The following is a 13027-nucleotide window of genomic DNA, read 5'->3' as shown; positions in this document are numbered from 1 at the left end:
AGAATGTTGTACAAAATCTACAGAGTAATGCAGAATGATTTCGAGAGTGTATTTGCTAAAAACCTAATGAATAAAATAACTTTTTAACTTTTAAAGTTTACAGTGCAAATCCAATTAGAACCACTTGTTTGGCAAACAAAGCAAGTCTCTCATATAATATATCTACTAAAAGACAGAAAATATTACACAAACTGTATCGTACACAAATCATTTAAACATTTGGATATTCAAAAGCATTACTAAGATTCATATAAAAACTAAAAGTAAATAATTAGACCCAACGATGGGCTCAAAAATCGGTAGATTCTGTGTGGGCCAACTTAAAAAAAATAAAAATTCATTATAATATTAATAAGGAAATTCATAGTTTCTCTGGAATGTTGTGTTAGATCATAATACCAAAGGAAAATCAGGAATAATCCAAACAGAATAAATGGATAAAGGTTTGGGATGTTGATATGTCAAATGATGAGTGATTCCAGGGAAAAACAGTGTTCCTGTTGATGTACACCTACACTCTGACATCACATGTCTCAAGCTTACACCCAAGCATGGGCTTGTCTTGTAACCACAGCTTTGTTATAGTGGATGAATACTTGCGAGTATTCAGTTTCCTCCAACATATATGGAAGTATTCTAAAACATAGATGATTTTACAATCCTTCTCAAACACATCATGAATTATTAAGCCGCAAACAAACAGCATTTATAATATGAATAGCCACCTGGACAGCAGTACTATCCACCAGGGGGCAGTGCTGTGATCTACTGCACTCTGTTTTGCTCACCGCCTCTTCAACAGAGGTTTATCAGATCAGAGCAAGTTAGCTCAGATTTCCCCCCGTCAGGCAAGCTCACACACGGCCCTCATGAAGTGAGTCACTCGTGTGTGTTTAACACTAAAGAGGAGTGCTGTGTTTTTGCTTCACACCCAGATGTCCAGCTGTCATGTGTGTCGGGGTGTTAGCCCGCAGGGGGTGCAGGCTGAGCTGTGCTCTCATGCAATATGGCCACCACACCTCTCATCAAAACACACAGAGAACAGTATGAAAGTTTTCTCCCCAAGGATGAGTAATGAAGGAACCCTACTATTATCTAGACTGATATTCAAATTTCAAGCACATATATTCTTGTTGTGTTATACATGAATATTATGTTGCGGTCACATAACCAAATATGGCTCATAATTTACGAATGTCTAATATACGGTAATTGTGGCTAAGATGGGTCACGGATTAGTTATGAAACTTGAGAATATCTTTTAAACTGATCATCACCTAATTGGTAATTAACACTAAGCAGTGGAAGGTGTCCTGATGCAAACACACACTACTGCATGTCCTGTTTCACACTCTTGTATTGACACAGGAGGGTTAGCGTAGAGTCTGCACATCGTTCATCTCCATTTGCTTAGCATGCACTCCTGCCTTTTTCACACTTTTTAACACAAATCTTTAAAACACGCTGACACTTCATGATGGTCCATTTGCGTTGCAAAAGTTAATACCGCTGCTGACAGTGTGGGAAGGCAGCAGTAGTCTTTTGCTAATAATACCCCTAAGGTTTTTGGTCACCCAAATGGCTGCACGGTTTTGTGTATGCTGAGAAAAATGGATTGAGAAAAGTGTCTTTTGTTAAGCAGGATTTGTCTTGCTCAGTTTCTGGTTCGGACCACTGAAACTTTTTGTGACACATCAGACCTCCTTACACACCTTCCAATACACAGACAACCACCAGTGCTCTGTGTGCATGTGACCCCCTCTGCCCTGATTGATATTGTAATTGATCCCCCCCCCCTCCCCTGCTGATGAGTGACTGATAACGACCCAGTTCTTCATTAGGCAGATCTCAAAGCAAATATGCCTGTACTTTACACCCTTCATACAATTCAAAAGACAGACATAAAGCAATCCACATTGCAAACAGAAGCAGACTTGCTTTCACTCACCCAGAAGCTGGACTTTTTGCTTTCTATTTTATCTTAAAAGCTTGCGCTGAAAATCTTGAGAGTTTTGGCTGGTTTATGTGTTTTGAAAGCCGCCAGTTCTTAGGATTTCAATCTACAAGATTTAATGACAGAGTTTTAAAGATGAAAAGCATTGTCAAGTTTTTTTTTTTACAAAAAGTTTACAAGCTTTGTTTTATGTACAGCTCTCCAGCTTTGTTTTGATACTATGTTTCTGATTTATTTTTATCTGGTAGACAAAGTTTTGCTTCGTTGATAAGAGGTATCAGAGATAGTGAGGTTTTCTCAGACTTTGTCTGTTCAGAGATTTTTACATATCCCTCCTCCATCCTCTTCCCATTGGTGAGCTTACATTCTAACTCCACCCTTTCAAAACTCTATATGAGCACTCCCTACCGCTCACATCCCTAGAACAAAGTTAGAGATTGTTAGAGCACACACACACACACACAGTGTGTTTAGAAGTTAGGAAGCTCCGCTCAGGCGGACAATCACGAGTTGGGGGGACGTTGATGTTTTCAGTCCCGTTATGTTACATCACGCTTTTATTTAAGAACTACTTGTGGATTACTGTCAACCCTTGGAAATAACAGAAACCAGTCAGTGGATTTTACTGAAAGAAATGGTGGCTTACGATGAACCTTGTGTGGTACCTATCAAACGGACTTTACAAAAGATAGACTACCAGAACCAGGCGTACAAAGAACTAGAGGTGAGATCCAAAGGCTATTCATCACAAATTCTGGCTTGTTTCTTTTGGTTCTTTGTTTTCTGCATGTTTGAGTTTCTTTTATTTCTTGATCAACGAATTCCGAACCTTGTCCTTTAGTTATCTCATACACACACTGCAGGAGTAAGAACCACAGGTGTGTTTCTCAAAGGTGTGAATGTAGGTGAAACTTTACCAAGTCTTTGAGTAAATCAGTCAGGATAAAGGTTTTACCTTATGTACTCATTGAATTAATGGGTTATGTTTTAACCAATTTTTAAAAATGTCTCACCCATTGTGGGGGTTAACGGCACCTATACTGGAAGTGTTAAACTTGTTTGTTTGGCTATAAACCTGGGCAGAAGATTTAACCCTATAATAATGGTGTGAGGAACTCCTTAGGGCTTTTTTGAAGGTTTGAGAGCATGCAGAGATGAAAAGCATTCCAGGTGTCTAAAAACATAGGTGTCATGGCAATAGCCCAGGTGTGCCAGAGCCCAGTTTTGAGCATTTAAAATGCATTGAACGAAAAGGACAAAGGCTTTAATCTTACTTCCCTTCAGTAGGTTGCTATTCCTATTTGTGATTTTTATTCTGAATCAGAAGTGTACACAGAAAGGGTTTAATTGTCGGTAAGGCTAAAGCAGAAGTAGCAATTTATGAATGAATCAGGAGATTTTAAGGAAGTTGTGGCTCAAGGCTGAGGCACACTGCTTTAGGGAAAAACTGTTCATTTGGTTCCCTTAATTTTTACATCAACTTTTATTGCCATGCAATAGTATGCATGGCTTGCCATTCATATTTTTAATTTTAATATTCCTGTCAGTCACGGGGATTTTGAAAAAAGAGCATAAACAATACTATAAATTTGCCATTCTTTTCATTTAAACATGATCATGACAATAATGATTTATTTAAACATGATAAAGACAAACTGTACTTCAAACAGAAAGTAATTTTTAGATCACGGCCAACTATTAGTGACAATTTTGTCCCTGAAGTTTAGCCAAGCAAACAAACAGACATTGTTACACAGCAATAGTCTAAAATTGAGTTCCTGTGGGGGAGGCATACCCCTGCTAAGTTATCCCAATCTGACTCTCCCAGGGGGTCCCTAAGAGTCAACAAAACTAGAAATTGCCACAATCTATCTGTCTGTCTGGCTTTATGTTTCTCTTTCCACTGGATAATCTATCACATTTAAAGAAAGCAAAAATGGGAGTGTTTGTTATTCCAGATTTTCCCTAAAAAGGCAGTGGGCAGCAGCAATACAGCAATTATTTGAATGGAGTCACTGATGTTTCACACAGGTAGTGTTTGAATTTAGTTTTGGGTCTGATTGCTTCCTTTGTGGTCAGTCTCCTCATCATCTTATGTTTGTGGCCACCGGTGAAGAAGGTTCAGATGTGGTCTTCATGTTTACTTGCATGACTTAACAAAGAAGGATGAGGCAGACGAGTCTGGGTGGCCAGGTCCAGCTAGGCATGGACCACAGTTGCGACTTAAGCCATAGATTAGCTCAGCAACTGTCTCTGCCAGCTTATGGAATGGTTCCTTGGTTTCACTATGCCAAGATGAGAACAACACATCCCTCTTTATAAAATTTCAGCAGATGGAAAACCATCCAGTGCTGAAAAATCTATTGAAGTGTGCATTTTAAGAAGTGCAAGCACATAGTGCTTTTTGTTCCAGCTGCTTAAATGATGCAACCAGTTTTTGTCAACGAAGCTTGCATTGATCCTGCAATGGTAGTAGTTTTTCAGTCAGATCTCTAGAGAGTGCATGATCAAGGTCTCAGATCTGCTTTGCTTTGATCCCCCCCCCTCTTTCCAGGTCTGTTGAGGTTGGCTGGAGGCCCAGTCATTATGGATTTTGGGTTTGAAAATGCTCACCTCCCCCTTCCAAGGGGTTCAGGTGCGTCTGTATCTCTCACGCGAGCCCTACAGGGCCTGCCTCAACATGAAGTCATAAACAGCACTTAATGGAAGAAAGGAAAGAGAAGAGGAAGATAAAGGGGGTAGAGTGCTCATTGTTTACAAGGCCCGATCTGTAACTCACCGTGGTGGTCCATCTGACCGACATAAATACACACAAGCAATGGCTTTCAAATTTACCATTGGGAAGGCACATTTTTCTGTACGGAGAACAACAGCTCTGATTAGGAGGCCTGTTTGCTAAAGTTAGGCTGTGATATTGAGTGTGTGTGGGTCATCAGTGTGGGACAGCTGACTGGAGTCTCCTAAATTCCAGAAATGCCTTTTGAACTCTGAGTCCCCCAGGGTTGTGGTCAGAAAGGGTCTTAGTTTGTATTTGTATATTTGTATACATATATATGTACACACACGTGTATATGTTTGTGTGACCGGCTTACAGCTGTTAACTCCAAAGAATGGAGCATCCGCCTAGCTGTCTGTCACCCAGGAACCACCAATTGACCTGACCTCCAGTTGACCCCTTCACACCCGCACCAGTGGAGAGTGTATCCTGTGACTCATATGTTTGAAAGACAGCAGCTTGTGGTGTATTCTTAACATTAGCCTTCTTGTGTTGGCAGTTGTGCAGTTGGTAAAACACTAAGGGATCGCTTGTGGTCAGAGGGGGGTGATTTAGTTTTAATGTTTATCTTTATCCATGTGTCCCATAGGAACCCTGTACTAAGCGTGTGCGGCCTCTTGGCCGAGTGACCTCGCTGGCGAACCTCATCTCTCCCGTGAAGAATGGGGCCGTCCGACGCTTCGGCCAGACCCTCCAGGCCTCATTCCGGGGTGACGGGCGGTCTCCGGGCGTGCCCCAGCAGAAGCCATGCAGTAAGGCTGCAGCTCCCACACCACCGAAGCGCCGGAACAGCACGCTCTGGTCAGAGACCCTAGACGTCCACCAGAAAGGAACGTTTTCCACCAAAGAGATTAAGAGACAAGAGGTGAGTACAGCCGGAGCAAGAGAATCCAGACAGCACTGAAAAACCTAGACTATTAAATCCACTCTCCGTCCCCTGCCAGACGCTACTGAATCAGGCCTGTGTGACTTATTAAACCCAAAGGGCCTGGGGCTTGGAAAGAGCCCTGTTCCTCCTCTCTGTTTTTATTCTCTCTCACACTACCTCTCTCGTCTGGCCTTGTTTTTTTGGCGTGTGTTCTTGGCACACAGTTGAATCGAGCTGAAAAAGTGCGGCTGAATTCTGGCATCTCAGAGTCAGACATCCAGTGCTAACACAGACTGGCTGGTCTGACGCACTAAGCCCCTACCTCTCATTCATAACTACAGCTAGTAATGAGACATTTCAGCAAACTGTGAGCCCCTCAAACATTTCCCACCAAAGAGAGAAACAGACTGAATCTCAGAGCCTTGACTAAAAATATCCAAACAGTTTTCTTGGTTATGAATGTAACCATTCGTTTTCTGTCTCTCCAGGCAATTTTTGAGTTGTCTCGAGGGGAACAGGACCTGATTGAAGACCTGAAGTTAGCCCGAAAGGTTTGTACATTCTTTTTTTTTGTTAGAACATTCAAAGCAAACAGGCTTAAGCTCTTGGCTGCACTTTAGGAGTTGGACTCTTTGGCCTTCTTCCGTCCTCCATTTATAGCCAAAAGTTTCTGGCTGTAAAATTAGAAGCTGTGCTTATTATTTTTATCATTTTGTGTGTCCAGGCATACCATGACCCAATGCTGAAACTTTCTATTATGTCTGAAGAGGAGTTAACAGCCATCTTTGGAGATTTGGATGCTTACATTCCCCTTCATGAAGGTAAATAACCTACCATATTTACATGACACACCTAATTACTGCGTGAGATAACAAGTAGTGTTAACGTACTTTTTTTTTTACCCTATCAGATCTTCTTGATCAATTGGCAAAGGCCACAGGTACGGATGGCACAGTGAGACAGATCGGCAAGATTGTTGTTGACTGGGTAAGCATCTTTTCGTTGTTCATTATTATGAGGCAAATTAATTGTGGTTCATTCGGAATGTTAAAACTCTCACTTTCCACCACAGCTGCCAAGGTTAAATGCATACAGAGCATACTGTAGCAACCAACTAGCTGCCAAAGCCCTCCTCGATCAGAAGAAACAGGACCCAAGAGTTCAAGACTTCCTGCAGCGCTGCCTTGAGTCACCTTTCAGCAGGAAACTAGACTTATGGAGCTTCCTGGACATCCCTCGCTCACGTTTGGTCAAATACCCTCTTCTTCTGAAAGAGATTTTAAGACACACACCACCAGATCACCCAGACAAAGGAAGTCTTGAGCAAGCGGTAAGAGCAAGCACCGATCTAACAACTGCAGGCCTTCAGATACACTTGTTTTGGGGACATTCGGTTTTAATATTGCCTTCGTTCTTTGTCTCCAGATAAGTGTCATTCAAGCAGTGCTGGCTGACATAAACATGAAGAAAGGGGAGTCAGAATGTCAATACTATATCGATAAGCTGGAATATTTGGAAGACAAGCAGAAAGACCCACGCATTGAGCAGTGCAAGAGCTTGCTTTGCCATGGGGAACTTCGCAACAAAAGTGGCACGGTGAGTTTAACATCCATCACAGTCTAAACCGCTGGAGGCAAATCAGGCTTTTATTCTTGGGAATTAGAAACATAAAGCCACTATATTCCAAATAAGGCTATCAGATGGATTCAATTGGCTTCCTTTGTCTGTCAAGCACATGACACAATAACAGTGGAATCTTTGAAAGTGCCAGGAGAGAAAACTGTTGGTCCCACTTTATATTAAGTGTCCTTAACTACTATGTACTTACATAAAAAATAAGTACAATGTACTTACTGTGTTTATAATGTATTTGAGAACACTTGGGGTGCTTTTGAATTGGGATAGAGGTTGGGTTATGGACAGGTTTGGTGGCATGGGTGGGTTAAGGTGTAAGGGATGGTCAACAGTGTATTTACAAATGTATCTACAAAAGTTAATTACATGTATTTAATCAAGCATAAGTACACAGTAAATACATGTATTTACACAATAAGTACATTGTAACAAACTATTAGTTCCTGTGTAAGTACATATTAGTTAAGGCCACTTAATATAAAATGGGACCAAACTGTTTAATCAGTCTAATGTTCAAATAACATGTTAATAACCAGTGCTCTCTTCTCCCTCTTTAGAAACTGCACGTATTTCTGTTCACCGAGGTTCTGATTCTGACTCGACCTGTGACGCGGAATGACCGCCATTGCTTCCAGGTGTACCGTCAGCCAATCCCAGTCCAGGATCTTGTATTGGAAGACCTGCAGGATGGAGACGTCCGCATGGGAGGATCATTCAGAGGAGCCTTTAGTAACGCTGATAAAGGTAAGTTGACACCTCTTAGTATTGTGTGAATCACACTCTTTCCTTTTTTGTTGTTTCCTTTGGCTCAACTGAATCCTTTTTTTCTCCCTATAGCCAAAAACATTTTCCGGGTGCGCTTCCAGGACGCATCTCAGGGACAGTCGCACACACTGCAGGTCAACGACGTCTTCCACAAGCAACAGTGGCTCAACTGCCTCCGCAATGCCATGTCCACCCAGAAGGATTTGACACTCTCTGAGAATGAGCCCTTGACCACCCCAGCCACCGACGTTTGCGCCAAACGGCGCTCTTCTTCTGTCTCCACTGTCATCCAAATGGATGAAATGGATGAGAACTGTCCACGGGCTGCAGCCTCCGCCCCTTCCTCCCCTAGCTCTGAGGAGCCCCCCAGTCCTACACCCTCCGCCACCTCCACCCTCTCCTCATCCTCATCATCGTCTTCAATATCCGCCCCCATCCCCTCCCGCAAATCCAAAAAGGACAAGCGTTCGCTCTGCCCGTTGGGCAAGAGGAAGGAGACCATGGTGTAGATGGAGTGGCACCATGCGGAGGACTTGTATTTATGTGTGTGTGTATGGTTTTTACAGCAGTGTTTCTGTTACTGTCCACAATGGCAGCTATTACTACCAAATCCCTCCCCCCAGCAAACCCTCCTTGGTCCACATGGGCCGCACCAGTACCAGAAAGACAGTATTTGTGAGGCGACTGTGTGGATCTCAAGGGATTGAAGATTGAAGACGCATCCCAATCACTATGAAACACTTTGATTTGTGTGAAAGCGCAAGATCACACAACTTGTCTTGTTTACTGTTAGTTTGGTCGTTTTATTTTATTAATAATGATTTTTCTTTTTGTAATTAAAGTTTATCTTTTTTTAAACTTCTCAATAAGATATTTACTGTAGCTCTTTTTGTTTTTTAATAAAAGCACTGTGTTTAGCTTTTAGAAGGGAATACCACCCACTGAGAGGGGAAAAAGACCTCCAAAGCAATGAAAATTACTTTGTACTGAGTCTGAACCAAAGCTCTACTGGAAGGCAAGTCTTACAAGTACATTCCCATTAAACAATATTTTATCAGCTCCATTTTATATTTAAATCAGAAGGTATAGTTTTTTTTTTCAAAACAAATGCTATGTCAGTAGCAATATGATTTATACATTTCCAATTGGAAAATTTGCTCTTTTGTTTATACAAAAACCCCAAAATCTGAGCCATATTTGTTTTCCACCCCCTTAAAATGATGGATGACTTTCAATGTAGCATCTTGCATGGAGCTTTACTTGTTGAGTCCTGCCTGTATTATCATGAGGGCCCAGTGCATGTACATGCCTGTCGAAGCAGAAAGTTGATGTAAAGTGGACTGTCGTGTAAAAAGTTGAATGAGGGCTAGAGAAATGTCGAGTTGAGATTTAGAAGGAAGCTTTGGAATAGAGTTGGAAATGACTAGATGGACTTGATGATTGACGCTACTTGATATTAGCAAGCATCCATGGATTTTTGGTTTGCTGTTATTTGTCATTTCGTAGTGTCTTCATGAAGTAGGAACGTTTGAAACACTGGTGTAAAGCCAGGGTGTTGTTTTGAGAAGGAAGATGAAAAGTATGTTTAGGAGAATGAACTGTTAAAGAAGGTTAAAGTATGTTATGACCACTTCAAAAAAAAAAAAAAAAAATGTCTGTAAAAGTGTGTAACCGAAAGGAATAGATGTAAATTATTCAGAAGGACTGCTGTGGACTGTATGTACAGTATGTGGTGTAAAAATCAACTATTAAATGAACAATAAAGGTCTGTGTAAGATTTGCATCTGACAACTGAGTTCTTTCTTTTTTTTCCCTGATGTGAGTTCCTCCACTGCACTACAAATCTAAACGATTTTCCGAGACCTTATGAAACCTATAACACATGCCGATGTGATTATGAGAAAGCTATCTTGAAATTGTTTCCATAAATTCCAGATAGACAGACACTCAATAAACATACAGACACAGAATCACCCACACGCAGGTTAATTAGTTAAACTACTTCTGTGTTTTTCTCTGTTCACAATGAATCACTCAATAGTTTTTTAAATAAATCCGCCAGTGTGGGCCACATGCCTAAATCATCTTCCATTTTTAGCATTTGGATGATTTTCATACTCTGAATCTGTGTCTTATCCAGCTCTACTGCCCTAACCCCCCTCTCCATTTGATCTAGAACTTGGCAGCCGCATAAAGAAAATAAGCCTGTATTAAACAAATACCTTCATTTATCTCCTTGAACCCCCTTCACTGATGGTATTTGCCTCTGGTAATCTCTTTAGTGGGAGGCCCAAAACAAATGTGCTGTCAGGAGTCACTTAGCACGTCCGTTGATTCGCTTTGGAGTTTGGGTTCGAGTAAAACACGGTCACTTTGTTTGTCTGACGATCAATCCTAGAGTTTTGTATGTGAACACTGACGATGCTTCCCAAGAATGCGATCGGTTCTTGTTTAAAGCTAATCTCAACCAACGAGTTCACAGCATGGATTGATTTTATGTGCATTAAGTCATTTGGCAGTTGGATAATCAAAATGGCCTTTCCACGCTTGGCAAGTCTGTTTTTAGGAGGTTCAGGTTTTATGGAGATATTGCCTCATGTCTGCCTTTTAGGGATAACGGAATTTGTTCATTTTTGCCCAGGGAGGCTGTCTGCTGTTGCTGATTTACTTAAAGAAGCAAGGACAATTTTGGGAATAGGCTCATTTTACAACTTCCCTGGAGTTAAACAGTTGAGTTCTACTATTTTTGAGTTCATTCATCCAATCTTTGGGTCGGGCCGGAGCACTTTTAGCTTAGCTTAGCATAAATCTGGAGTTATATTGTGTAATAAGACCAACAAAAAAATGTTAAGTTGATCATTACACGGGAATAAGAGTGTAGTTCCTAGCCATATCCACTTAGAAAATAGCTAATTATCTTTTCCCCTTGGTCTCAGTACGCAATATAAATACAGAAGCTTTATTTAGGTTGTTTTCACATGAAGTCATTGAAGATATGTCTGCCATTCATTTTTACCTTCATACCCTCCATCTGAATTTCGCACATCACCAGAACCACGTCATTGAAAACAACGTCTAGGAAATTGATCCAAAGATGTTTTTTTATTTAGCAAGAGGCTAATAGTCTAATCCAGAGGTGCCCAAACACGGTCCTGGAGCTCCAGTGTCCTGCAGATTTTAGCTCCAACTTACCTCAACACACAAGGACGGATGTTTCTAGAAAGCCTAGTTTGACTAGCTATGTCTGGTTGGGGTCGAAACTTAACTTTGCAGTACACCAGCCCTCAAGCACCGAATTTGGGCACCCTTGGTCTAATCCAATTCAATGGTTTATGCTAAGCTAAAATGGTAAAACGGTTTAACTCCAAGGGGGTTGTAAAGTGAGCCTGTTTCCAAAAAATGTTTAATAAACTTTAATAATAGGAGACGTATAACCTCTCCAGGGTCAGCAAATGGTCGCAGGCATTTACAAGCATTTGGGTTATCATAAAGAGTTTCCTCTTGTTGCTCTTGACATTGTTCCTCATGTTACAGCATTTATTGAGTCTACTGGGAGGAAGTCAAACAAACAGATGATGGTCAGTTTACAACTGCCAACAGACAAAACATTTACCAGTAACTGAGCGCATTTAGAAGGGGGTTCGGGAGATGATGGCCTTTCCATAGAACTATTCCAAATTTAACAACACTTGGGTCTAATTTTGTGCGAAAACAATCTGGCAACAAAGGCCTTGAAGAGGCTACGTGTTGTCTAAACAGCCACTTGAACAGTCGCTGAATTAGCACCTACCCCCTTGAGTGTCTAAACAAGCATAAGGACTCTTGGCTCCAGAGTAAATCATTACGGTTACATAAGCGAGTGTGTCTTCTCTGTGTGGCTCCTACATGATTGGGGTTATGTAACATCTGACAAAGACTAACACAGATTTAATCTTGTAATAAAAACCTTATAGGTAAAACGTTCTCATGTTGTTATAAGTAATGATGGATCGACACAAACTTTGGGTGTAATCTTTGGTTTAGATTAGCCTTTATCCACATTGGGAATTGCAGTTGCAGTGGAGATGACAAAGGGTCATCTGATCATGCATGAAAAACTGAAAATGAGGATTATTAAAGGATTACTTTAAAACCAAAATTAAAATAAATCACATTATGTCATACTGTTCCAATTCTGTTAGACTTTCATTTGTCATTAGCTATGTTTTACTTCCAAAGATACGAATTAGGCCCTATTTGCACTAATACGTTTTAGTTTTAGTTTTCAAACGGCGTTTAGGATGAAAATGATCCACGTCCACACTGACGTTTCATCCAGCTTTTCTGAAAAGATCTTCGTCTACAATATACCTCTGAAAACGCACATCACATGAGCACATACACACTCTCGTATACACTGCAGCATATGCGCACGTCTGAGCTCCAGGCAGTCAGCGGGTGCTTTGAGCACACCTCCTCAGGTGAGAGCAGCGCACATCAGACTGTTCATCAAGGATCTACCGCTGGATGACATCTCACTAAAGTTGTTAAACCTGATATTTAATTAATCTTGTGTTTATCTAATGACTCTTTGGTCTTTTGAATCTATTGTTCTCAGGTAATGTGTTTGGCTGAGCTCAAAGATAAGTTAATATATTAAATTATGTAACCACGTACACTGATTCCACACATTTGACTGACTGCTATATTGTATAAACTTATTGTACATTATAGTCATATATAATGGCCATTATTGATTATTTAAAATTATATTCAGAGAAAGAGAAAGGGTATGTTTCATATTTTCAATGAAAATGAAAGGAGGCAGTAATATTATAGGCTCCGTTTTGTCAAGACCAACTTGTCAATCACTTTAGAAGACAAGCACAATCTGACAAAGCATTATTCAAAGGATGTTCATGTGTAGAACGGCCATAATTAAGGTTGATGTTGTGATCTCATTCCTTTCAATTAGATTGGGTAACCTGAATATTTTGTGTGATTTTGAATGTTTAGAATAGAAACTTATGAGATGGTTATTGTTTTTTGT

At 40.7% G+C, this 13027-nt stretch overlaps 2 protein-coding genes across 11 annotated transcripts in view; one reads left to right on the top strand and one right to left on the bottom strand.

Annotated features, from left to right (window-relative positions):
• Positions 1 to 9786, top strand: part of net1 (neuroepithelial cell transforming 1) — a 29618-nt gene extending 19832 nt beyond the window's left edge. For 2 of the 4 annotated variants that reach the window (XM_021475011.3, XM_021475012.3), the window contains exons 4-11: positions 5320 to 5595; positions 6087 to 6149; positions 6323 to 6419; positions 6509 to 6585; positions 6671 to 6928; positions 7024 to 7194; positions 7791 to 7977; positions 8071 to 9786. In XM_021475011.3, the coding sequence (XP_021330686.1) occupies positions 5320 to 5595; positions 6087 to 6149; positions 6323 to 6419; positions 6509 to 6585; positions 6671 to 6928; positions 7024 to 7194; positions 7791 to 7977; positions 8071 to 8507 (1566 nt within the window). In that variant the 3' untranslated portion in view covers positions 8508 to 9786. 4 annotated transcript variants of the gene reach the window in all.
• The window catches only part of asb13a.2 (ankyrin repeat and SOCS box containing 13a, tandem duplicate 2), a 170071-nt gene that overhangs the window by 70094 nt on the left and 86950 nt on the right, over positions 1 to 13027 (bottom strand). The gene's annotated exons all lie outside the window — the stretch shown is intronic.

The sequence above is a fragment of the Danio rerio genome, chromosome 4, assembly GCF_049306965.1.
Source record: "Danio rerio strain Tuebingen ecotype United States chromosome 4, GRCz12tu, whole genome shotgun sequence".
NCBI lineage: Eukaryota > Metazoa > Chordata > Actinopteri > Cypriniformes > Danionidae > Danio > Danio rerio.
Note: the sequence above shows the minus strand (reverse complement) of the source record. Positions and strands in the feature narration are given on the sequence as shown.